The sequence below is a fragment of the Rhinatrema bivittatum genome, chromosome 7 (assembly GCF_901001135.1).
Source record: "Rhinatrema bivittatum chromosome 7, aRhiBiv1.1, whole genome shotgun sequence".
NCBI classification, from domain to species: domain Eukaryota; kingdom Metazoa; phylum Chordata; class Amphibia; order Gymnophiona; family Rhinatrematidae; genus Rhinatrema; species Rhinatrema bivittatum.
In genome coordinates this window covers 6,348,847-6,376,415 of record NC_042621.1, presented here as the reverse complement: position 1 = coordinate 6,376,415, position 27,569 = coordinate 6,348,847, and the positions used below count along the sequence as shown (strand labels likewise).

At 44.7% G+C, this 27,569-nt stretch overlaps 1 protein-coding gene across 1 annotated transcript; it reads right to left on the bottom strand.

The window, feature by feature from the left end:
- Positions 1-1,642: 1,642 nt before the first annotated feature.
- Positions 1,643-27,517, bottom strand: HSBP1 (heat shock factor binding protein 1). The gene is made up of 5 exons (XM_029608114.1): positions 27,380-27,517; positions 23,571-23,666; positions 12,364-12,430; positions 9,911-10,002; positions 1,643-3,646 (listed from the first exon to the last, which is right to left on the bottom strand). The coding sequence occupies exons 2-5, from the start codon at positions 23,613-23,615 to the stop codon at positions 3,635-3,637; spliced, it is 216 nt and encodes a 71-aa protein (XP_029463974.1). The 5' UTR covers positions 23,616-23,666; positions 27,380-27,517; the 3' UTR covers positions 1,643-3,634.
- Positions 27,518-27,569: the final 52 nt, after the last annotated feature.

The window sequence follows — 27,569 nt, the reverse complement described above, 5'->3', positions numbered from 1 at the left end:
AAAAAGGCGGGTGGGGGAGTCTTGCCCCCTCTTTTACCATGAATAGGAACTACATCCGCCTGGCTCTAGCCCTCCGGAACAACTCACAACGCTTAAGGAAGCACTGAAAAGAGCAGCCCGCGGAGCTGCCAGATCTTCTCTGCTCTCTTAAAACCCTTGGATGTATCCCATCTGGCTCCATCGCTTTATCTACTTTTAAGTGTAGTTAGCTCCTCACCAACACACAGTTCTGAAAATCGATTGAAATTTACTTCATGTGGTCCTACTCCTGGCCCTTCCACACTGATCATCAAACAGAAATGTTTGTTAAGCAATTCTGCCTTTTCCTCATGAGCCTCTACCTATTCGTCCCCTTCATCTCCAATTCTCACAATGCCACTTTTGCACTTCCTCTTATCACTACTATATCTTAAAAAACCAAAACCTTGTTCTCCCATTTTACATTTACTTTTTCTTCCATTTGAATCTTTGTATTCCTGACTACTTTCCAAGCTTCTGTTAAGCTTTTCCAGATATTGTCTGTCTTCCTCTTTATGTGACCTCTTGCAGTTTATGAACGCTAACCTTTGTTCCCTTATCTTTTCAGCCACTTCTTTAGAAAACCATAGTAGTCTTTTCCCTCTTACCTTTAACTTTCCTAACAAAGTTTGTTGCTTTTACATCTCCTTTTAGTTCTGCCCACTGCTCTACTTGAGTTTCCCATCCAGCTGATGGCTCCTTGAGGCTCTCCCACATTTTAACAAAGTTAATTTTTCTGAAGTCTAAGATCCTCGCCTTTAAATGAACCACCTCTGCCTGTACTATACTACTGCACCACACCACTAAACACTCCCAAGTGCTCCCTCACTATAACAGCAGAAACACACCCCCATTTGTAAGCAGCAGGTGCAGTGTCACCCCCTTGTATGTCGGGGCTGTTCCTGCAAACAATGAAGAATCTCCCTGCTTCTGGATGACACTGCAGCCGCGTGTCACGATGGATGGTGTTGCTCTCTTCACAAAATTTACTAGAGAAGCCATTTTATGTTTTTATTTTAAAATTGTGCACTTTAAATTGCTGCTTTCTATTTTTTATTTGAAATATATATATAGGTTTTCTAACATTCTACATCACCTAAAGCTTTTGCAAGAATGGTTGATTTTAGAAATGCAAGTTACAAATAAAACATCTGACAGATTGAAGTCTCCTAGCAATAGCACTTCCCCTTTCATAGCAATTTTATTAACATCTTCAATTAAATCTCTATCCATTCCTTCTGCCAGTGACAGCGGTCTGTCTATCACACCCACTATTAATGAATTTCCATTCCCACTTTTCAGATTAATCCACAGTGCCTCCTTCTCTCATAAGTCCTCCAGTTCTTTATTAGGATGTAGCACCACTCCTACGCTGTCCTTCTGGACCTGCATTATTGCCCAGCATAACTGTATCCCAGGCAGGGGTCACTGCCACTACCTCTACAGTCTCCTCTTCCATGACCTGCTTCTAGAGCTGGGACTTTATTTCCTATACTGTGGGTAGTAGTGGACATGGCTTGCCAGATGTTGCCCCTTTTTCCCATTGCCCCAGACATGTTCTTCTCACTGTTGGAGGGACAAATGTGGGAAGCGTAATGAGGCCTTTAAGAAACACAGGTTTTGATGAGGGTTAAGTACAGTCTTTAATCACATTTATTACTCGCCAAACAATTCAGTGCTCATGTATCAAGAAATACAATGGAAAACAAAATGTGTGCACCTAAACTGTTGCTTTGGTTTTTCAAACAGATGATGTTTGAACAGGTTAGGCTTTAGTTATGTACAAATGTAGCAAACAACTTTACAGTTTAACAGTCCGATTTCTTGCTGTAGTTTAGTGTTTTATTCAGTGCAAGTTTGTGCTTTGGAAAGGATGATCCATTAAACAGCCTCCCACTGGACGTGAAGGAAACCCATACATATATAAAACTTTAAGAAAGCACGGAACAGGTATAGAGGATACTTCTTTCTATACAACCTATTGCCAATACAGGCCCTAGGTAGCTGGGTTGGTAGCAGCAGACTAATGGCCCAGAAACCCACCAGGAGAGAAAACAGCACCTGACCTAAATAAGAAGCAACATGCGCTCATGCTTCTATAGCTGAGCTAGACTGCTTCAGTGTTGCATAACTGGGCCGACTGGATGAGTTAAAAGGTTTTTTCAGTTATCATTTACTACGCTAAGTTGCATGGAAGTGAAGATAAAGTTGCCAATCAAGTCTTCGATATTGCAATGTGATGGGAAATGGGCAAACTTGATGGCTCTTGCTCTGCTATCACCTTCCATTTCACTTTACTGTAATATATTTTCCCAGATCTTATTGCTCTTTACAGTGGAGACAAGGTAGTTTGCAGGACCAGCAAGCTTATTTTCAAAGGGACACTCCCTGGTGGGCAGTACCTAAGGAACTCCCTGCCATATGCTGTACATTCCCTGCCCTAGCCTTGCTACTTTATTCCGTGGGCAAAGATAAAGGTTACTTTGGGTTGCATTGAAGGAGGGAGTTTGACCAAATTTCAAAATTGAGCCAATTAATAATGTTAATCATTATGAATATGGCTACATTGCTTTGAAACTGTCGCCTGTGTCTTGGTGCATCTAAGAGTTTCATTTCATTTTGCACTTATGTGTTGTCCTCCTCCATCAAAGGACCCAGTAACGTATCAGTCTTTAAAAGATGGCACCAGCCTGTGGGGTGGCTTTGCTACTACAGAATAAAACAGCTACCTCTCTGGAAATAGTACTGTGCAGTTCATCAGAACCCTATCAAGACAACAATGCCATTATAGCTTCCCTTGCATTCTGAAATGATTTGGGCATGAGAGGATTTATAAACTCAAACCAGTTTAGAGTGAACAGCTGAGCTGGCCCGCTACTGCCCCAAAATAAAATAAAAATGAAACCTAGATGGCTATGGCTTAAACGTCCTTATGACAAGTTTCACATAGAACATAAAACTGTATTAGCAAGGAGAAAGGTTGTGAGGGATAACATGGATGACAGAGGAGTGTAACAGCTGGAAAAGCTTTGAATGGAGGACTTGCTACCTTCTCAAACTGTATGAAAAAAGACCTGAGAGCTTTCAAAAGAAAAAAACAAAACAAAACACAAAAAAAACAAAACTTGAAATGGTCTTGAGCAGAGTCAAATAAAACGATCCTGTTCCATTGAAAAATGGCATTACCTAAGGTGTGGAAGAATTCAGGCATTGGATGGTCTAAGGTTGCTGCATGTGAAGCAGTTAAAACACTCCATTCAACCTCCTGGATTATATAACAAATTGTAATATCACATGAAGAGAAACTACTGGTTGTAGCCCAATACAAACAAACCCATTGTAAAGAACCATTCCATTTTTACATAATGTTTTTAATAAGCCAATTTTGATTCTCAGCTATCACTCAAAATGTGCAGCTACAAGAGTTCAGAATACAAACAAGATAAGATAACTTTTAACCTAAATATACAATATACATTATAAATGCAAACAGGTTCTATTCCAATACTGAATATGAAAACTGTTCAGATAGTAACTTGTTAGTTGACATAAAAAAAAAAACCAAAAAATTACTCTGTGGTCCATGGGGCTTGTAGAAGCTGTTTTCAGCACAATGTTATTTGGCAGCCTGTCGAAGACACAAAAGGAAGTCCAGGTCACTCAAACAATATTTCACTGCAGGAACATGGTCAATAGATTTAGGTGTGCAAGATTTATAGACATTCATTTCCTGACACCTTATGGAACTTTTCCCAGGACTAGCAGCTGAAGATCCATGTGCAACTAAGCAAAAGCATTATTAATTAGCAAACTGTGGGGCAGCTATCAGCATCTCTACAGCCTTTGTAAATGCTGCTGCTACAGCTTGTCTTCTCATTCTGGGAAAAGGGATGGGACGAATGGCACCACACATACATAAAAGGTGAATATGATCATTACTACAACTTGCAAAGAATAACTCAATAGGAACGATTTTGTTACATGGACAGGAAAATTGATTTTTACTTGCTAATTTTTGTTCCTATAATACCACAGATCAGTCCAGACAAGTGGGTTTTGCATCCCTACCAGCAAATGGAGGCAGAGAACAAAATTTTGAGGCACTGCTACATATCAGAGGGTGCCACCTGCAGTCCCTCAGTATTGATCTGTACCCTAAGCCAGTGAGTAGCTACTATTCCCCTTCCAGGGCAAACACAGGGTTGAAACCTCTCATACTTCTAGGGAAAAAACCTCCCAAACACCCTGATAATTCATAACAACTCTCAATGTATGTATAGTTTGCAATACTTCTGAAATAAGGTGTACACAGCCACCAGGAAATTCAGTCTTTTGGCAGCAAAGGGATGGGTCTCTAGATTGATCTGTGGTATTACAGGAACGAAAATTAGTAGGTAAGAACCAAATTTTCCTTTCCTGTTCATACTCAGATCAGTCCAGACAAGTGGGATGTACCCAAGCATCCCTATCCTGGACAGGAACCTAAGAGACCCGCACGTAGATAGTTTTCAACCAAAAGTCACATTTTCCTGCGCCCGAACGTCCAATCAGTAATGCTTAGTGAAAGTATGAAGCAAGGACTACACCATGACCCTACATATCTCCTGAGGAGACACCAGCTGACACTCCACCCAAGAGGTTGCCTGTGCTCTTGTAGAATGTGTTCAGGCCTACTGGAATTTCATGACCCATAACAAAATAAGCCGAGTAAATGGTCTCCTTAAGCCATCGAGAGAATGTGGCTTTAGAAGCTTTGCCTCCTTTCTTCATTCCACCGAACACCACAAAAAGGTGATCCGAATGCCAAAAACTGTTCATGACCTTCAGATAACAAAGTCTGATGCACATTCAATAGAAGAAATATCTATCCTGTAGGAACTCCCTAGACCACTCCAGAAATGCTGGAAGTTCTACTGTCTGATTCACATGGAAGGAGGAAACCGTTCACAATGTCACCCTGTCGTTAGAAATACGCAAAAAGGATCTCTACAAGACAGAGCTTGAAGCTGCAAAATCCATCTGGCTGAACATGTGCCCACCAGAAAATCTGCCTTCAAAAATCAGATCCTTCAAAGACACTCCCTTTAAGGGCTCAAAAGGCATCCCAAAGAGCACCTGCAAAACTAAGTTGAGGTTCCAATCCACACATAACTTTTGAACTGAACTGGAGGACGCAAATGCTTAATCCCCTTCAGGAATTGAATCACAGGATGAGAGGACAAAGACCTCCCTCACAACTTGCCCCCTAAGGCAACCTAAGGCTAAAACCTGGACGCAGAGTGAGCTATATGTTAGTCCCTTAGACAACCCCTGCTGCAGAAAGACCAAGATGTGAGGGACACCCAGCTGTTGCTGTAGACACCAGGATTCACTTGAGCTAACCCACCCCACTAATTGAACACTCTGCCTATAAAAAAGCACTAACCATGTTAACCAAATGACAAAATTGTAAACCATAGTGATAGCAATACCGAACGACGATATATAAAAAACTCTAAATAAATAAAAATCTTCCAGACCCTGAGATACGCCACAGAAGTAGAAGGTCTTCTAGCCTAGAGCAATGTGGAAATTACTGATTCCGAATATCCTTTCAGGTGCAACTGCCGCCTCTCAAAAGCCAAGCCACGAGACAAAAGCGATCCGCCCGATCCGAAAATATGGGTCCTTGTTGCAGCAACCCTGGCAGATGAGCCAAGCACATGGGCCCATCTGTCGCAAGATATACTAGATCCATGAATCACCGGTGAGGTAGCCACTCCGGCACCACCTTCCCTGGATGCATCTCTATGCACTGCAAATCTTGACAGATGAGTGGCCAAGGAGGAAACAAATATAGGACTCCCATTGGCCACAGGCACCCTAGAGCATCCAGCCCTTCCGAGCCGACTTCGCTTCTGCAACTGAAAAACCTTGCTGCCTTTGCGTTAGCATGCATTGCCATGAGATCCAGCTGAGGAACATCCCACCTGGCAGAAATCCAATCCCAGGCCTCCGAGGACAACTCCCATTCCCCTGAATCTAGTTGTTGCCTGCTGAGGAAATAAGCTTGCACGTTGTCGACTACTGCGATGAGATGCTGAGCCTCCAGAGCCACCGCGTGACTCTTCGCCCCTCCTTGACGACTGATGTACGGCACTCTTGTCCAAGAAAATTTAAGCCATCCGACCTATGATTCAGGGCAAAAATACCTCCAAGGCCCCATGGTCTGCCCTTGTCTCTAGATGATTGATAGACCAGGATGCCTCTGCAGTTGATCAAAGACTTTGGGCAGACTGTGCAAGACACTGCCCCCAACCCTTGAGGTTGGCATCTGTGGTCACTACCACTCAGGTTGTATCGAGAGCCACCACAAGAGACTGGACCTGGATTATCCTAGAAGAGGTAAAGGCAGGTAATACTCCTCTGATAACGGATTCCACCTGAACAAGAGCACGTTTTGCAAAAGTTGCATGTGAGCAAAGGCTCACGGAACCAAATCCAACATGGAGGCCATGGAGCCCAGGATCTGCAAATAATCCCAGACCTTCGGCACCAACAGGCGCTCACCAGCGCCTGCAACTTCAACAATCTGTCCACTGTCAGAAACACCCTGCCTTTCTGGGTAGGGAAGCGCACTCCCACATACTCCAACAATTGGGTCGGAACTAGGTGACTCTTTGCTGCATTTATCACCCAACACAGCAAACTCAGATGTCTACTCACTGGATGGACTGACCACACTATTCCTTCATCTTTGCCTGAATGAGCCAATCGTCTAGATATGGATGGACTAAGAACCCCTCTGGTCTCAAGGCTGCCGCCACCACAACCATCACTTTTGTGAAGATTCAGGGCACTGTGGCCAAGCCAAAGGGGAAAGCCTGGAACTGAAAGTGCCGCCCCAGCACTATGAGTCACAGAAACGTCTGATGGTCCCTTCGAATGGGAATATGGAGGTAAGCCTCTGTCAGGTCCAATAATGTGAGGAACTCTCCTCTGTGTACTGCTGCTATCACTGTGAGCAACGTCTCCATGCGAAAAAATGGGACCCGTAAAGCTATGTTCACCTTGTGCAAATCTAGAATGCGACAGAAGGTGCCTTCCTTGTTTGGAACCACGAAATAAATGGAGTACCTCCCCTGTCCCTGCTTGAACCATGGGACTAGAACTATTGTGTTCAAACTTTGTAGTCCCCCTTACTGCTTGCTTCGAGAGAAGCAATGGGACTCTAGAAAGGCCTTCCTGACTGGGCACGAAACTTCTAAGACGTAGCCATCTCTTACTACCCCCAGAACCTACTGGTCCAAGGTAAAAGCGGGACAATCTGCCCCCCACCTCTCTTCGGAGAAGGCGACCCTGGCTTCATTGTGCTGACTTTTCTCCTTTGGGCCTCTGACTGGCGCCATCTCTGGAGGATCTGAGGGTACCCTGAAAAGGCTGCTTTCATCCTAAAGACTGTTATGGCCCTGAAACGGAGGAACCTTTAGCTGAAAGGAACTGTCATGATCCCAAAAACAGGACCAGGATGGGAAAACCTTCTTACTGCTCCTCTTATCCTCTGGTAACCTATTCCCTTTTGATTCCCCTGAAAGTCTTCATTAACTGATCCAAACTCTCCCCAAACAGGCATTTCCTTATAAAGGGGAGATTACACAGCTGAGACTCGTACCACATGTCTGACGACCAATTGCGCAACCACAAAGTCTGCGTGCTGCCACCGCCGAGACCATGCTGCTAGACGAAGTATGCACCAAGTCATACAGCGCATCTGTCACATAAGCCACTCCAGACACGCAGACTGGAGAGGGCTGTACGCCCCAGTTGAGACCTGCTCTTGTGATTTCAGAACCCAGCACAAGCAGGTCCGCTGCATCATACTGCCACAAACGTTTGCATGGAGGCTTAAGGCAGAAACCTCAAGCATGCGCTTTAACTGAATCCCCAATTTGCGGTCCTGCACATCCTTCAGAGCAGCTGAGCCTGCTACTGGAATCTTAGTCTTCTTGGTTACAGCAGAAGCCACCGTATTCACTTTAGGAACCCTTACGAGATCCAGGGTCTCTTCAATCAATGGGTAAAGCTTTGCCATTGCCCTACCAACTTTCAAGCCCGCTTCCGGAAAGTCCCATTCTTGGCTTACCAGCTTCTGAATTTTCTTAGGAAACGGAAAAGCACTAGGAAGACCACGCACCCATCCAGGACCGGATTCATCCCTTCATTATCAAACTCTTCCTGAGCAATCTTAACCCCTAGTTCCTCCAAAACCTGGGGAATGAGGGGTTGCAGCTCCTCCTTAAAACAGGTGGACTACCGGAGGGTCATCCCCCTCCATCACCAGTAACTCATCCGGATCAGAGTCATCCTTATTAGCACCAGGATCAGTATTCGGATCTGCATCTATGTCCACATGCGGGTCTGCAGGATCCTCCTGCAGATAGTTTGAGTCATCCAAATCCCTGGGGTCGCCCCCACTTCCTGCGTGACCAAGATCCAGGCGTCTTAGCAGATCTCCAGAACCTCCTACAGAAATCATCCTAGGCCTCTTGGAAGGATGGCCTGGCTGCCTCTCTTCCCTCCTTGCGAGGAAGGCCCTATGCAGAAGCAGGACAAATTCCGGAGAAAATTCCTCTGGATCATCAGCTCCCTGAGTAAGTAGACTCTCAGACTCTACCCCTTTATCCTGAATCAGAACCCTGGACCACAGGTGAGATGAAGGGAATCAGGAGAAACCAAGAGTAGATTGTTAAAATGAGAAAAATTGTTAGAAAAAATACTGAAAGGAGTAGCTACAAAAGTAAAAAATGTCCAAGAGGTGTGGTCATTGTTAAAATATACCATTCGGGGGGGGGGGAGCAATTCCTCCAGGACTAAAAGGTACCCAACACCTCAGGGAGCCTCAGTCCAACTTCCTAACTCCCAATTTTTTTTTTTGTCAGACTGCAGGTTTGCACCTCTACCATCTGCTAGAGACAGAGAAATACTGAGGGACTGCAGGTGGCACTCTTGGATATGTAGCAGTGCCTCAAAGTTTGTTCTCTGTCTCCATCTGCTGGTAGGGTTTGCAAAACCCACTTGTCTGGACTGATCTGGGTATGAACAGGAATGCAATTTAGCAACATTGCAGTTGTAATAAAGTTGGTGTACTACAATTGGAGTCGTCTGATCATGTAAATAGGTGCACTGCAAGTTCACACAACTTACACTTATGTTATGGCCTATACTTTTGACGAAGTGTTACTATTTACATTTTAACCCCAAAAAAGTTGCCCTTTTACTTAAGTAAACTTCCAGTAGTGATCATAGAAATTGGCTTGAAACAGGCTGCAAAGCACAGGTGGGATTCTGAGTGACGGTACAAGTATAAAACGTTGTAGTTGCAACAAGCACATGAAAATCATGCATGTGTGACTCTCTCAGCACTTCAACTACACCTATTAGAAAAAAAAGGAACTCAACAGCATCAGCAAGGGTGGAAGAATATAGCAAAATTTGTCATCATTCCAAATGTTTAGAAGTGGGAGGCCACAAAAGAAATTATAGCATGCTCTAATTTTTTGTTGTTTTTTTTCAGGGCTTTTTGCTCTCATCCCCCAATCTCTGCTGCAGACTGAAAGTGGTTACACCAACCCCAACCCCACTCCTATCACCACCCCAGTGGAAGGCACAGAAGTTGAGATACCCAAGATTGCCAGCCATGCTCAGCAGGGTGAGATTATCTTCAACAGGGTAAATTCCAGGCTTCTAGGTGGCCTTCACACCAACTTTGATCCTCATCAGTCCATTCTGCGAAAACTCATCATGCCTCCAAATAGATGGTCCATTCTAGGTTTCTGAATTCAGCCCCTGAAAACCACAAGCTGAGTTGAACTTGAAAACCATCCTTTCCAAGTTTTGCTTTTCCAATACCAACCTTTTCTCCTTCTACCTCTTCTACTCCTGCTTGGGTCATGAGATCTGCAATATTCTTCTCCAGATCATCAATGCGACCGCTCATCTCATCAAGTAGCTTGAGTTAAAGAAAAGGGAATTTGCACACAGCCTCAGCTCTGAACTAACTTGCACATTTTCACATCCTTGTTCATGTATGCAGCCAGATCACAGTGCTGAGTTTAAAAAATCTGATATTACTTTGATCAAGTGTGGTCTGGTGATTTCTGACTGGACGGGGCATGACATCCAATGAAAATGTTAAGATCATACCAATTATGTACCAAAAAAAAAATCTGCAAAACCCAAGTATTTGTTAAAATGGAATTATCTGCACACTTTTACTGGACTAATGTAAGATCTGTCTAAAGAAAGCAAGCTGTCCAGATCACATGGGTACCCTCTAACTCCTTAATCCCAGGATCATCAAAACTGAATGCTTAAAATAAAGAGGCTTGTGATATGCCTGTAAAGGGTCCCTTATGTGGCTTATCCCCTCACTCATTCGACTGTGCTCTTGGTGGTTCACTTCGCCCTACCTTCCCCTGGTAATTTCATAATTATACTTCAGGCTCTTGTTTCTTAGCACCACCTCCTCCTCTCTGTTCATGTAATGGAAGACAAAGCCCCTGCCAACAACCGGTACAGTAAACCTAACACACCTGGAGCTTTAACTCAGTTAGAAGCACCCAGATAAACCTGTGGCCCACTCCTTCTACCATACCTCAGAGGTGATCCAGCTTCACACACCTGGCGTTTTGTTCTCTGAATAGCTTATTCCTCTCTTTCCCTCTGACCAGTGGGATCCTCATTCCACTTTTTGCCAGTCCTTCTCCCCAGGGACACCTGTTTTTCTCTGCCTGCTGTTTGTTTTTACAGCTCTTTATGCGGACTGCCTTTATCTCTGTACTTGCCTTGTCTGTGGGGCACATACACCCCCCACCACAGTGCTGCTGCATTCGCAGTTACAGGGAGGGCAGCACGGTCTGCAACATACGTCTTACTACAACTGCTTGAACTTCCCTAAAGTGTTATCACGCTATTTCTTCCTGTCAGTACAGTGCAGTTATGTATTGCAGCAGCATCAGGGCTGTGAGGTTCAGTATACATGACTAAAGATTTATGACCAATTAGAACTCAAATTAGTCATATTTCAGCCTGGTTCAAGTGTGTCAAAAATGTCATTTTCTCCCCCAAATTTGCCTAGGAAAACAGCTGGATTTTCCATGGCATAAATCTGAGGAAAATCCAAAAAAAGAGCCATTTACCGTATTTTTCACTCCATAAGACGCACTTTTTTTTCCACCAAAAGTGTGTGTGTGGGGGGGGGGGGGGGAAATGTCTGTGCGTCTTATGGAGCAAGTATTTAAAACAAACAAACAAAAAAAAAACCTACAACTCCCCACCCTCCTGATTCCCCAAGACCTGCCAAAAGTCCCTGGTGGTCCAGGGGGACCCGTGGACCCCCATTGGACCACCAGGGACTTTTGGCAGGTCTTGGGGGGTTGTAGTTAAATTTAAAGGGATGGGGATGGGGATGGGGATGGGTCCCCCCCGGGGGGGGGGGGCCCCATAGAAAGAGAACGATAAAAGTTTTCTGATCTGGGGAGTGACTGAAATGGCCCTCCCCAGACCCAAAAACGAAATGGGGACAAAAAACAAATCTTATGCACTCCCCTAATTTGCTCCATAAGACGCCCAGGTACAGAGCCGGTTTAGCACACCATTTTTTTCTTTTTTTTTTTAATTTTCCCCCTCTGAATCCTAGGTGCATCTTATGGAGCGAAAAATACGGTAATTTCTCTTTAAGAAACAAAAGGGGGGAGGGGAGAGAAGATGTGCAAACCAAGATAAAAGTTTTGAAAGTTTTCGGGTTCACTGAACTGATCAAAGTGTTTAAGTTCAAGAGTTATGTGGGAGACTGAGAAGGAAGAGTAAACGGATTATAACAGGGTAATTCCAATTTCAAATATAAAGTGAGGGAAATTAAGACACCGAAGATGATCAGTTAAACCTAATCATTGCTCGGCTGCAGGTCACCTTTGCTATTTGCAGCACAATGTGAAACACTAGAACATGGGCTGGCAACTTTATTGGGCCAAGTGCCCAAAATTAAAGGTCATGATTGCTTCTGAAACTGCTTGTAGGGCCAACAGTCAGGAGTGTAGCATGCTGGCTGGGAAATGCTTTGTAGGCTATCATGGGATTACCGACCCTGCACTAGACTCATCTCCTCTTCCTTAAATTATCCAGATTAGAGAGCCTGCAGACAGTAGAGACCAGAAATAAGCCAGATTTGGTTCACAATTCATAGGCTGGCTATGCTTTAAAGCAATTACAGGATCTGAACTGTTGAAATCTTCCTAGTTAAAGTGGAGGTCTAAACAGGATAATATGAATGAAACTTGTAGCCAGACAAGGCAAAAAAAAGGATATTTCTTCCAATGATCTGATCAGACATGGTCTGAAATTTGTCCTGCATCTGTTGAAGTAAAGTCTGCACCTGTGAACAGAAATATATGTACAGTAAGTGGTCAAGGAAATAATCTGCAACTTCATCACTGCCAGTTGCTTATAGGTGTCAAACTCTAGTCTAAGGGCCACAAACCGGTCAGGTATTCTGGATATCCCTAATTTGCATAGGAGGCATGCATGTACAATCCTATGTATGCAAATTACTCTCATACATATTCACTAGTGATATCCTAAAAACCAGTTTGAAGCCCTCGATGAACTGAGTTTGATACCCTTGCCATAGATCCAATGTAAATCTCAATACACGCAAATGAGAAACTACTACTTACCTATATATAACCCTGCTCTGACATCAACCCGCCAGTATTCTCTGAAAAGCCAACTGTGGACAAAAGGAAAATTGGTTCTTACCTGCTAATTTTCGTTCCTGTAATATCACAGATCAGTCCAGACAAGTGGGCTTTGCATGCATACCAGCAGACGGAACTAACACTTATAAACAGAACTGCCAATACGATGTAACACTTAATACACAATCAACAGAACATCATCTATACCTTGGAAACATTTTTTTGGTGGTGAGACCAGACCTCATATTATGTGAGAGAACTTTTTGTTGTGTATATATTCTCACTTCTTCAAAGGTATTAAATACCTGTTTACTACATGAATACCATCGTATGTAGTATCATTTATAATCATTGGTCTTGGTTTCACTTATTTAGGCTACGAAGAATATGTTCAAATAATCGCAAATTCAAAAAACAAGCAAAAAACATGGCATTAAGATTTTTTGAAAGAGGATATCCATATAGTGCTGTTCAGAAAGCATAAAAGCGTGCTAGGTATTCCGATCGATTGGTTTTGTTGGAATATCAATCTAGAAAAAATGTTGTTTCAGAAGTCTGTGTTCTTCAACTCAGATAAATCTTGTTTAACAGCAAATAGTATAAGACACCATTGGCATGTTTTACAGTTGCATTTGAGTGTTTTTACAGACTTACCACTATTTTCTTATACAAGAAGTAAAAATATAAAGGATCATGTAGTCCATACAGTAACACAGTGGATGCTGAAGTATTGGAAGGATTCCATGATACTTGTGGAGCGTGTGACGTATGTGCACAATCTATCACCGGAACGTTTTGGCAACATCCGAGTATAGGAATACAACATAAAAAGAGAACCATAACGAACTGCACATCAACCAATGTGATGTATTTAACTCAATGCCCTTGTCCTTCCATTTATATAGGACACACAAGTATCCGTTTAAGAGAGCATCGAAGTAGGATCAACACCATCAATATGGAAGCTCCGATGGTAAAACACTGTGTTCAACATTCTCATATGTTCCATCATTTATAATGGACCATATTAGATCAAGTGGTAATTTCTGAAAGTGGCAGCGACATTCAAACAAAATTAAATTAAATTACTGCGAGCAAAAATGGATTGTTAAATTATCCGCACATAGTCCATCGGGTATGAATGAGGCAGTGGATTGGGTAACTTTAATAAGACATCACATGTGCTGTATATTTTACTATTGGTCATTCAGTTTGTGAGATTGATTATTGGCTGCAGTGTTATCCGAAGGCTGGTTTAAAAACAGCCCGGGAAAAATAAAAATGGAGGATTGCTTTGGAAACGCTGACAGAATGGAATGAGTGACAACATAAAGTTTTGGAGCGTATGTATGCTGGTTAATGCTTAAAGGTTATACTAACTAGCCGGCATATTGAAATAAGTTGTTATATTTTTTATGGAGAATTAAAAAGAGATGATATCGCCCCTGATGAAGTATTCAAGAAACACGAGCCGTGTCGGGCGGGGGGGCAGGCAGAACAACATATGATCGCTCCTTCAGCGTCCTAATCGCTCATCTTGAAAGGATAAGTGTTAAAAAAAAATTATAAGTTGACTTAAAACAAAATTCTAAAAATAAGTGAAACCAAGACCAATAGATTATAAATGATACTACATACGATGGTATTCATGTAGTAAACAGGTATTTAATACCTTTGAAGAAGTGAGAATATATACACAACAAAAAAGTTCTCTCACATAATATATGAGGTCTGGTCTCACCACCAAAAAAAAAAAGTTTCCAAGGTATAGATGATGTTCTGTTGATTATGTATTAAGTATACCAGCAGATTGAGGCAGAACAAAACTCGGAGGCACTGCTACTTATCCGAGAGTACCACCTGCAGTCCTTCAATATTGACCTGTACCCAAGCCAAAGATTAACCTCAAAACCCCCTTCAGGGTGAACAGGTAAAGCAAGGCTGGAACCCCCTGCGCTGGAGCTTCTGTCAGCTTCAGATATCCAAAAACATATGTACAACTGAATAGAACTCTGAAAATTTACATCAGCTATTAGGAAAACAGTCTTTCGGCAGCGACAAGGAGGGTCTCTGGACTGATCGGTGGTATAACAGGAACAAAAGTTAGCAGGTAAGAACCAATTTTTCTTTCCTGTTCATACACAGATCAGTCCAGACAAGTGGGATGTACCCAAGCACCCCTAAACTGGGCGGGAACCCGAAAGACCCGCGCGTAGAACACTCTCAAAGGACACATCCTCTTGCGCCCGCACAGCCAGATGGTAATGAAGCGAGGACCACACCACCACTCTACAAATCTCCTGGGGAGATAGCAACTGTCACTCTGCCTAAAGAAACCATCTGCACCCTTGTAGAATGAGCTTCTAGCCCCACTGGAATCCTGCAACCCTTACAAATATATGCAGAGCAAATGGCCTCCTTTAGCCACCGCAAAATCGTGGCCTTTGAAGCTTTATCACCTTTCTTTGAGCCTCTGAACAGCACAAAAAGGTGATCAGACCGCCAAAAAGAATTAGTGACCTCCAGATATCGCAACTGAATCAGATGCACATCCAAAAGATGCAGTTTACCTCTCCTGTGGAGAATCTTTAGACCACTCCAGAAAAGCCAGAAGATCCACTGTCTGATTAACATGGAAAGAGGACAACCCTTTGGCAAAAAAGAGGGGACCATTCACGACGTGATCTCAGTCATAAGAAATACGCAAAAAAGGATCCCTACACGACATAGCCTGCAATTCCAAAATCCGCCGAGTGAAACATATGGCCACCAGAAACACTCTTCAATGTAATGTCCTCCAGCGTCACCCTTCTCAAAGGCTCAAAAGGTGCACCACAGAGTACTTGCAGAACTAATGAGATTACAATCTGGGCACAACTTCCGAATCAGAGGCTGCAAATGCTTGACCCCCTTCAGGAAACTAGCCACATCAGGGTTAGAGGCCACAAGGAACCAAAAGGCAGAACGTGGAGGGAGTTATAGGCCAAATCTTTAGACAATTCCTCCTGCAAAAAGGCTAAAATATGAGGAACGTCCACAGCTAGAAGATCCAGCCGCCTCTGAAGACACCACAACTCAAAGATCCTCCAGACCCTGACTTATGCACGAGACGTAGCAAGCCTCCAGGCCTGGAAGAGAGTAGAAATAACAGATTCTGAATAGCCTTTCGGCCGCAGCCTCTCAAAAGCCAAGCCGTGAGACAGAAGTGATCCTCCCGATCCAAAAATATGGACCCCTGATGTAGCAAGCGTGGCAAATGGGCCAACTTGAGAGGTCCCTGTACTGCGAAATATACGAGGTCCATGATCGACAGGCGTCGCGTCCACTCTGGTGCCACCAGAACCACTGGTCCTGGATGAAACTATGCGCTGCAGAACGGGGAAACACATACAGAAGTATTCTCATTGGCCACAGGCACATCAGAGCATCCAGTCCCACCGCGCCGACCTCTCTTCGGCAACTGAAGAACCTCACCATCTTTGTGTTGGACCATGTCACCATAAGATCCAACTGGGGGGGATGTTCCACCTGGCACAGATGTGATCTCAAGCTTCCAGGGACAATTCCCAACTCCCCTGGATCCAGCTGTTGCCAGATGAGGAAATACGCCTGCACATGGTCCACACTCATGACATGGGAGGCCACTATTCCCTCGAGATAGCGTGCCACCCAGACAAACAGCTGCCTGGCTTCCAAAGCCACTGCTGGACTCTTCGATCCTCCTTGCCGGTTGACGTATGCCACTGTTGTCGCATTGTCAGAGAAAACCTGAACCATCCTGCCTCTGACCCAGGGAAGGAAAGCTTCTAGCTACCATCAGACCGCTCTAGTTTCCAAACAATTGATAGACCAGGTGCTCTCCTGCGCCAACCAAAGGCCTTAGGCAGTATTCCCCAGGCACACAGCTCCCCAACCCTTGAGGCTGGCATCCATGGTCACTACCACCCAGTCTGGGTTCTCCAGATCCAGTCCCTTTTCCAGATTGTGACGCGAAAGCCACCATGAAAGACTGAACCTGGATTCTTGTGGAAGAGGCAAGGGCAGACATGGTATTCCATCTGAACAAAAGCTTACTCTACAATGGTCTCATGTGCATGAAGGCCCCTGGAACCAAATCCAACATGGAAGCCATAGACCCCAGGACCTGCAAATAATCCCAGGCCATTGGCACCGACAGCCGCAACAGAAGCATCACCTGTGCCTGTAACTTTGTCAACCTGTCCAGAGTGAGAAATATCCTGCCCTTCTGGATGTCGAACACCCCCCCCCACATACTCCAATGACTGGGTCGGTACTTAGTGACTCTTTGCCACATTTATCACCCAACCCATCACCTCGCTGAAGCAGCCTCATGCACTCCTTTTCCGTTTTTGTGTAAACAAGCCAATCATCCAAATATGGATGCACCAAAATCCCTTCCCATCAAAGGGCTGCTGCCCCTACCACCATCACTTTCGTGAAGGTTCATGGTGCCGTGGCCAAGCCAAAGGGAAGAGCTTGAAACTGGAAGTGCTGACCCAACACCATGAATCAAAGAAACTTTTGATGGTCCTTTTGAATGGGAACATGGAGGTACGCTTCCATCAGATCCAACACCACCAAGAATTCTCCTCTGCGGATTGCCACAATCACCGTGTGCAACATCTCCATTCAAAAACGAGGAATCCTCAGGGCCCTGTTCACCCTCTAATAAGTTGAGGATGGGCCGAAAAGTTCCCTCCTTCTTGGTCAGCACAAAATATATTGATTATCTTCTCCGCCCCTGCTCTTACCGCGAAACGGGGACTATGGTGTTTAACTGTAGCAGCCTATGCAGGGTCCCCCACACAGTCTCTCGCTTGCTTCAAGAGGCAATGGGAGATTCCAGAAAAGGATCCTTGACCAGGCATGAAAATTCTAAAAGCATAACCTTCTTGCACCACCTCTAGAATCTAACGGTCCGAAGTAATCTTGGCCCACTCCTCATATAATTGGTAGGGGACAATCTGCCCCCAACCAATTCTACAGAGGAATGGGTGAATGCTGGCTTCATTGTGATTTTCCACCACTGACCCCTTGGCCGGCACTATCCCTGGAAGCTCTGCGGGAGCCTCGAAAGGACTGCTGCCATCCGCTAGACTGCTTTGCTCCTTCACCAAAAGGAGGACTTGCCAGCCCGGAACCTACTCGACTCCTGAAAATGGGAATGCAACGGGAAAACCATTCTGGTGGTCTTCTTATCCTCCAGCTACCTGTTTCCTTTGGACTCTCCCAAAATCTTCATCAGTTGATCCAAATCCTCCCCAAAAAGGCGCGTTCCCTTGAACAGAAGATTACACAACTGCGCCTTGGACCACATATCAGCCGACCAATTCTGGAGCCACAAAAGCCTGCAAGCCACCAATGCTGAGACTATGCTCCTGGCTGAAGTGTGCACTAAGTCATACAGCACATCTACGACATAAGCCACTCCAAGCACGCCGACACTAGAGGACCATCATCTCCTGAAGATGCTTGCTCCTGAAACTTCTGCACCCAGCACAAACAAGCCCTTTGATTCATGCTGGCACAAATCGCAGCTCAGAGACTCAATGCAGAAACCAAACATCCGCTTCAGCTGAATCTCCTACCTGCGGTCCTGAATATCTTTCAGGACCACTATCAGGATGGTCATCTTCTTGGTAACCGCCGAAACAGCCGCATCCACTTTTGGCACCCACAGGAGCTCCAAGGTCTCCAGAGAGTAAAGTTTAGCCATGGCCCTGCCAACCTTTAGACCCACTTCCGGAAAGCCCCACTCTCGGTTCACCAACTTGCAAATCTTCCTGGGCAAGGGAAAGGCACTAGGAGGGCCCCACAGTCCATCCAGAACTGAATTCATGGCCTCATTATCAGACTCCTCCTGAGTCACCTTAATCCCAAAACTTTTGCAACACGTAATTTCTCCTTCTTAAAACAAGTAGACCACCCTAGGGTCACCTCCTTCGGATTCAAGAAACTCATCTTGATCCAGATCATTATTCACATCCAGGTCTACATCCACAACTGGATCTACGCCATGGAACTGCTGCATATCAAAGTCACCCAGATCCCTGGGATCAGCTTCCGAATCTGCGCGACCCAGACCCAGGAATTGCAGCAGGTCCCCGGACCCTCCAGCAGGCACCACTTCAGGACATTTAAAAGTTCGACAGGGAGGTCTCTCTTTTGGATGCTTAGACCCCAACCCCTTCCACACCAGGAAGGGCTTTTGAAGGAGCAACACAAACTCTGGCAAGAAATCTTCCAGATCCGTGGTCCTCCGCTCTGGCAGACTGTCTTCTGACTCTGCCCCCACTTCCTGCTCCTCCTGTACCACATGGGACAAAGGAGGGGGAGAATTCCTGGCGAATCTGGCGGCCGCGGGCCCCATCTGCAATTTCCTGAGGAAATGGAAACTCTCCAGGATCCCCCCAGAATTGCAGCCGAAGGGCCCCCCCCCTCCCCCAACAACCAGGTGCTCCTGACGAGGTCTCTTCATCTCCTACTGCGCAGGCAGAGTACAGGGACCTATTAAGCACTGCAGACCAAACACTGCAGGCCTTACAGGCTGCTACATGTGGCTTTGGCACCATTTTGCTGAGCACAGCATGCTCAAAAGTCAACCGCAGGCTGCACACATGGCTGAAAACAGAGGGCCGTGCCAAAAATAAGGGCCCAGGTGGTGCGTGGGAAAAAGCACAAAATGCCGCCACGCGAGTTCACCAGCGTCCAGACTGCCTAACAGTGGTGCACAAGACCCCTCAAACCCCCCTTGCGGCAAACGTATCTGCGCACTCAAGCCCTCTCTGCAAAACCCTGGGCCCCAAGGAGAAGGGAAAAGAAAAGCGCAGACAGTTCCCGCTGTCCTCGACGCCTCACTGCCATGCCCCAACTGCTCCCTCAGCCGCTCCAAAAAAACCCCAGAGTTAAACTTTTTTTTTTTTTTTTAAACCAGCTTAAAGGCACAAAACAGGGTACTTCCCTGACAACACAGTGAAACTTCAGGAGGAGTCATCAGGAGTCCTGAGAAAGCCAGTCCCCTGGCTATCAGGACCTCTGACCAGCCAAGGATGAGCACCAGCCAGGGGTTTCCAACCCATCAGTCGCCCTTCTCTACCTGAGGGATGGTCCACGAAGGAGCCTAACACCTCAGGGAACCAAACTTCTGTGAGCTGTCTTTTTTTTTGCACCTCTACCATATGCTGGAGAAAGAAATACCGAGGGACTGCAGGTGGTACTCTCGGATAAGTAGCAGTGCCTCAAAGTTTTGTTCTCTGCCTCTATCTGCTGATAGGGATGCATAAACCCACTTGTCTAGACTAATCTGGATATGAACAGGAACTAACAATACTTACATAGGAACACAGAAAGGATGGCAGAAAAGGATCCACAGTCCATCCAGTCTGCCCAGCAAGCTTATGGTAGTTTCTGCACTTAATTTCCCAGACCATCAAGGTCAGGGCCCTTGTTGGTTTTTGTTCGAGTCCAATTCCCTGTTACCTCCTGCTGTTGAAGCAGAGATCAGTGTTGGAGTTGCAGCAACAGCATTAAGGCTTATTGATTAAGGGTAGTAACTGCCACACCAGCAAGTTACCCCTATGCACTCTTTTCTTCAATTCCATCCTCTAGCCCAAAACTTGGACATCCAACCATGCAGTCCAGATGGACGATCAGCCTGGACGCGCAGGCGTGAACGGATGTCAGGCACTGCTGTCACGGGCAACTTGCATAGATAAAGCACACAAACACCATTCCAGTGAAGCCTGAGAGCGGGGCCTAGCCCAAAAGACCACTCAACCCGCCAAAACTGCCGCAACTCCCCAAGTCCTCCATGGAGACGGAAATGCATGGCAGATTGGCGCACCGAGGCTCAGAGATCAGAAATCCCTAAATCTTTTCTTTTTTTTTTAAAGAGAAAGAATAAGAAAACTCTTTACCTGAGCTCAGCCCATCCCAGCCGAGTACAGAATTGGTCTCTGGCAGCAGGGGAAAGGGCTATTGCCTTCACCGCTACCCTCTGCTTCCTGCACCCGCTAGCCTTTCAGCTGATTCTCTCCTAGCAGCTAAGTCCACGGTGAAAACCAGCTACCGAACCAAGGCAGTCGACTGAGGGAGGGATCACCAGATATCACATCACCTCAGGAGAAGTGGTGCGTAATTAATTCTTTTTTTTTTTTTTTAAATACAAGCAATGCCCAGTAGGGAGATGCACATCCACCATCTGCTGGAGATGGAGAATACTGGCGGGCTGACGTCAGAGCAGGGTTATATATACCGTGACATCAGCTTTGCTCCATCTCTATTTGCTGGTAGAGGTGCATAACCTACTGGTTATGGATTAACTTGTCTGAATGCTGAGAAATATGCTATTCTCAAGCATGTACCCACACATACTACACTAGGCCTTCCCAGCCCCGAGTTGCAGAAAATCTTTGATCAATCACGTCCAAAAAAGGTGTAATTCAGTCATATCTTTCATGGTCAGGAAAGGTACATGAAAAGGTAGCGTGCATAAAAACAAGAATGTAGCAAATCAAGGAAGTACAAGTCACACTGGAAATTTAGAATTTCAATTTTTCAAATCTGAATACAGAACTCTGCAGTCACCCAACTGGCAGCTTCTAAAGGTGATCCAATTGCTTAGTGAGAAGTCCTGCTGCTCAACTGAAGGAAGAACCTTTCTGAATTTTCTCTTAGGAAACAATTTGGCACCTTGCAGACAGTGCTCTGACAGGAAGTAGATTTATTTCATCTTCTGGATGTTTAGGACCACCTTATTTACTTGTAAAATGTCACCGAACTTATTAAAACCCTCAATATATTTTGCTGATAAATGGGCAAAGATCTCAGGTAATTCTCAGGTTCAGACGTTGGCTTATCGGCCGTAGGAGTGGACCTCAGGTGTTGACTTGGTATAAAAGATGAATTCCTCTATGGCTCTGAATCTCCAAATAAAAGTACCACTAGAATGATTCCAAACTGTCTTTTTTCAGGAATTACTTGCACAGGATTTATAGACCACAGGCAACAATGAGTTTCAGGTCACAAACTTCTGAGAAGAGCAATTCAACTATATTTCAAAAGTCCAACTGGGAGCTCCTTAGGCCTGGGGCCTCCACAGCCAGTCAAGTTTTCAGGATAACCACAATGCTCAACTAGCATTGGGGTCCCGAGGACAGATTCAAGAAGCCCTGCCTCAGGTACTATGTCAGTAGTAACTTCTTCCCATTGGAAGGTGGCTTCAAAGCTTGCTCTCCTTTAGTGGAAGCAGCCCCTGATATTTTTCAAGTCCTCCAGAAAGGAAAAGTTCCATCTAGGTGTTCTGCATAGTCCTCCCAGAGAGATGAAGTTGCTTAGCATGGGAGCCAGGTCTTGCGCCTCCATACTGGCTTCTCCTCCTCCTCCTCAGAGTGGAGGAATCTGCTAGCAGACTCCTGCACCTCCCTCAAACACACTGGCGCATGCCCAGATCCCTCCTGCCTATTCCACTAGCTATCCCTACACAAACAAAAAGGAAGCAAAAAGCACTTTGGCTCCTAACTGACCCCATTTGAATAAAACGGACCATGCTCATAAGAGATTTTTAGATAGGCTAAAGTTTAGCCTAATGCTGTGAAAACAATAGCTACTGAAAATGAGAGACAAAAATTTCCCTAGCAAACAAACAATAGCCACATAGACAGGCTTTGATAGGCACAATCCCATACCCTAGCTGTATCTGTCGGTACCCTGAACATCACTGTCCTCATGCCAATCTGGTATTCCCCCTACCCCTTTAAAGGGGCAGGTCTTACAAGACAAGGCAGCTCAGCTGACAGTGCAGCAGCAGCATCCAGGGAAGACAGGTAAGTAGCTAAGAAAAGATCACTCTCACATCAAAGGGGGCCATCTCAACACTCAGATCCTCAGAAGGGAATCAATCTTTGAAGGATCCATCAATGCCTCTGATCATAGACTTTATATTTCACTCCGTGATCAACCAACTACATCCTGGATTGCATTCAATTTTATGTTCAATAAATAAAAATAAAAAACAAAACTTGCATCTGTATAATTCAAACACCATTCCTGCACACAGGATGCCAAGAAAACCTCTCAGGTTTGGAGAAGCTAAACATCTCCATTACAAGAAACCAAATTGTAATGTTTGTAACTAAAATCTCTATTATTAAACTTGATGCATCACCTAACCCAAACACTCACTGTCCACTCTTCACTAAAAAAAAAATAAAAATAAAATTATATATATTTTTTCTCATCTAATTAGATGAATGAGAAAGCTGAGAAACAATTATCATTATTAAATACAGTTAATAGCAATCTCCCTCCTGCTCCCCACAGGCGAATCTCTCAACTAAACCCCCAGTAAGTTTCCCAGAGACCTATTCTTAAACAGCAACAGCTCCTGCCCCCATCTCGGGATCCTAACACAACTTACATTTCCATGCTCTTATTTGTAGAAGTTTAATCACTAGAAAAGGAACATATAAATCATACAACTCCTAGGTAATAGGCACATAATATGATAATTGTTTCTCAACTTCCTCTTTCATCTAATCAAAAATGATTTTTTTTAAACAGGGGGAATTACAACATGGGCTGCTCTAAAAGGCAGCAGGAGAGTTCAGCTCCTCAAAGTCCACTTCTTTCCATCTCTCACATCTGTCACCAAGCCCAGCAGACCTTCACCCACCATCTCTATCCTTGCACTACCTGTGGGGGCTCCCAAACTCAGCTCAGAACTCCCCGTGTCGCAGATGGCCCCCCAAAACCACAGCAATACCAGTACGGTCTGAGCCCCAGAGCCAACCAGCTCACCATGGCCGTCATATCCTGCACAGTCTTGGGGTCAGTATCTGACATCCTCCTGGCACTTGTCCTTCCCCTGAAGCGTTAAACCTCCTCACAGCAGACCTGAAATATAAAAATAATTGTATTAGTACCTGCAAATTATCGTGGTATTTTTCGCTCCATAAGACGCACTTTTTTTCCCCAAAAGTAGGGGGGAAAAATATCTGTGTGTCTTATGGAGCGAATATTAAAAAAAACAAACCCCAAAAAACCCTAACTAAACCCCCCCCCCCCAAGACTTGCCAAAAGTCCCGGCCCAAGTGCAGGAGATCACTCCTGGACCCCCGCTGGACCACCAGGGACTTTTGGCAAGTCTTGGGGGGGGGGGTTGTAGTTAATTAAATTTAAAGGGTTGGGATGGGGGGGGGGTTGTTTTTTTTCCCCCCCACATTAAGAGAACGATAAAAGTTTTCTGATCCAGGGAGTGGACCGAAACGGCCCTCCCCAGACCCGAAAATGAAATGGGGGCCAAAAAAAAAAATTTTATGCACTCCCCTAATTTGCTCCATAAGATGCACAGATGCCTAGGAACAGAGCAGGTTTAGCACTCCATTTTTTTTTTTTTAAGTTTTCCCCCTCTGAATCCTAGGTGCGTCTTATGGAGCGAAAAACATGGTATTTTACAAAAAAAAAAAAATTAATAAAAGTTACCATATTTTGTGGTCCATAAGACGCCCCTGACCATAAGACGCACCTCGGATTTAGAGGAGGAAAATAAGAAAAAAAAAAATTCTGTCCCCATGACAGCTCCAGGGGGGCTCTATACGGAGCTCCCCCTGGAGCGAATGTAGTGTCTCTCCCTCTCACGCGCCGTCCCCCTCCTCCTCCCCCCAACTCAGCCCAATCAGTATGGTGGCGCAGGTCAAATGCATGAAACATCTAATATATCTAAACAAATGAGAAGGAAATGGCCTGTACTAACTTTGATGCCATGTATCGCCTTCTGCCGGCAGAGCTTCAGCTCCCTGCCGGTCTGCTGTTCCTGGGGTGCATCTTACTACAAAGCTCGGCGTGGCGCAGGTCTACCACAGCTGTTTGAACCGGGTGCGCCACAGAGGCCCCCTCCAGTTCAAACAGCTCCCTGCTGGTCTGCTCTTCCCGGGGTGCATCTTACTGCGAAGGTTGGTGGCACCCCGTGAACAGCAGACCGGCAGGGAGCTGTTTGAACTGGAGGGGCCTCCGTAGCGCACGCGGTTCAAACAGCTGATGTTTTGACCTGCGCCATACTGATTGGGCTGAGTTGGGAGGAGGAGGGGGACGGCGCGCGAGAGGGAGAGATGCTACATTCACTCCATAAGACCAACAGACATTTTTCCCCCACTTTTGGGGGAAAAAAGTGCATCATAGAGCGAAAAATACAGTATATAGTGCAAAAATGTACATCATCAATATACAACAAGATGGAAAAATGGTTAAGTCAGTCTAAAATTACATGGGAACATCAGAGAATATTTAAGGACAAGAAATTTTGATCAGTACTCCTTGGTGTGGACGATGAAGTGGTGGCAGGCAGCCCTAGTGCTAGACCTTGTTAAGTTCTAAAAAATATTATGCTTGATAAATTTTAAATATAACTTTTAAACACACACTTATTTCCTTTACTTTTCCTACTTTTGAATATTGCTCTCCCTTCCCCCAACTGCTCTTCTCACTCCTTTTAGGCTCCCCCAGCTGCTCTGCCCACTCCTTTCAGCTTACCTCCTCCCCAGCTACTTTTTCTCTCCTGTACCATCTACATTTTTTTTTAACCTCAGGCCAGTCTGCAATAGCACCGCTCCTCTGGGGCCAGGCCCAAAGTGGAGTACTGCTGCCCACAGCCTGGCAAACGTAGTAGTTGAGGCTCTGCATCTGCTGCTCCAGCTGAGAGACACTGCAACAATTCCCCCTTCTCTGTGGGGGATTTTATGTCAGATCTTTTAACAGGTCAACCTTCTAAAGCTAAATGTGCCGTCTAAAATGAGGTAGGAAAATGTTTCTCGAGTATGTTCAATCAGGCAACACTATTGTGGAATGCACTGTCTATGCATATCCATTTTAGGAATTACTCTAGCTTTAGGAAAAGGATAAAAACCTAGCTATCTTGCCAGGCTTTTAGTACTTGCTGATTTTTACAGTTTTATATTCATATATTTTATCTGATTAATTTTTAGTTTTAAAATGATTTAGTTCTATTTTATATTACATGTTATTTATATTTGTAAAATTGCCTTTTGTATTTTATAAGCTTATAGTTTTAAGAACATAAGAAATTGCCATACTTGGTCAGACCAAGGGTCCATCAAGCCCAGCATCCTGTTTCCAACAGTGGCTAATCCAGGCTACAAGTATCTGGCAAGTACCCAAAACATTAAGTAGATCCCAGGCTACTAATGCCAGTAACTGCGGTGGCTATTTTCTAAGTCAACTTGATTAATAACAGTTAAAGGACTTCTCCAAGAACTTATCCAAACCATTTTTAAACCCAGCTACAGTAACTGCACTAACCACGTCCTCTGCCAACAAGTTCCAGAGCTTAACTGTGCATTGAGTGAAAAAGAATTTTCTCTGCTTACTTTTAAATGTGCTACTTGCTAACTACTTTGATTTATCTAATGGAATATTAAGATAAACTGAACCAGGACCTGTTTTTTTTAACTTGCTTCCTTTTCCTCATTGTAGCTAGAGTGGAAGGTGGAGGCCAGCATTGGCCCTGAATTTTTTAAGCAACATTACCACTGCCCTTTCCCTGGACAGAGCACACATGGCAGGAACTGCAAATACAGTGTAAACCACTGACTCTCCTCCTGTCCCTGGCACCACCTCACAAGGAGGGATGGGGGGTCTGTCACAGACTGCCTGGTACCCTAAGGTTGACTGTCTGTACCCAAGGTTGCTAATTGTCAACTGTTGAATGTTTTAATACTTGGGGATGCTATTTAATGTCTTTGCTGATGGAGGTTCTCCCACATGTAATTTTAAAAAACTACTCTTCACCATTAGAAAAACCCAGAAACGAAGACTATAATAGCACATAAGGCCCCCTCTAGTTTACTTCCAGCTACTGTGCCATTGACTCCAGTTCTACTTTGACTTTCCCCTCACTTTTTTTTTTTTCTCAATTAATGATCTTTCTACTCCTGCTGTTCTTTCCTTTCTTAAACAGTTACTGTATTTGCCTCCAGTGGGAGGCTATCCATGCATCTACCATCCTTTCTGTGAAGAAGTTTTTGATGTTACTCCTCAGTCTACCCCTTTGCAGCCTCATGTTATTAACTAGCTCTAGAATTACTTCACTCCAAAAAAAAAAAAAAAAAAGGGGGGGGGGGTTTGCTTATTATCAATCCAGAGGCCAAAGTACTGTTTTGTAAAATGTTGAGGCCTCAGATGAAATCGTAAATTGTAACACAAATTAAATGTTATCTTCTTTGTTGGATTTGTATCTGTAATATGTATTGCAGAATACAAATTATTTTCCAACACATATTGAACACATATTGAACATACTACCAGAGGAGGATCAGATGCTAAACTGCAGAGAACTAAAAATCAGGATATTTCAGAACAGTTTAAACCTCCCTCTCTTTACCCCAAAAACCTGTACAATCCGCCCCTGTAACATCAGGTGTGACAAACCAGCTAACATAAGCATGGGTTTACTCTCTTAAAACATCCAAAAATACTTATTAAAGCATGCAATGCTGCCTAAATAACAGATCTGAAATTGGGTTTGAGCTGAAGAGAATTAGCAGCCCCCAAAACACCAGGCCTTCCCCCCCCCCCCCATCCCAGCCACGTACCTGTAAGCAAGAGACCCTGGCAACAGCGAAAGACACAGACCAGCAGCAGACTCCGCCCCATCCTGTCTCCTTCCTTTCCTCCAGCCAGGCAAGGGCGGGGCCGCAGCACAAGAAGAGCGCAGCTGATTGGCTGTGCGTCAGGCAGAAGCGAGAAGAGCGCAGCTGATTGGCTGTACGTCAGGCAGAAGGC

Bases quoted from the DNA above. Each gene is read 5' to 3' on its own strand.
- HSBP1 (XM_029608114.1), bottom strand. From the start codon at position 23,615: ATGTCAGATACTGACCCCAAGACTGTGCAGGATATGACGGCCATG. The intron at 12,431-23,570 runs GTGAGCTGGTTG...TTCTGTTCACAG, and splicing joins TGCAGGATATGACGGCCATG to GTGCAGACTTTACTTCAACA. The intron at 10,003-12,363 runs ATATCCTTTTTT...AACTCAAGCTAC, and splicing joins TGATCAGATCATTGGAAGAA to TTGATGAGATGAGCGGTCGC.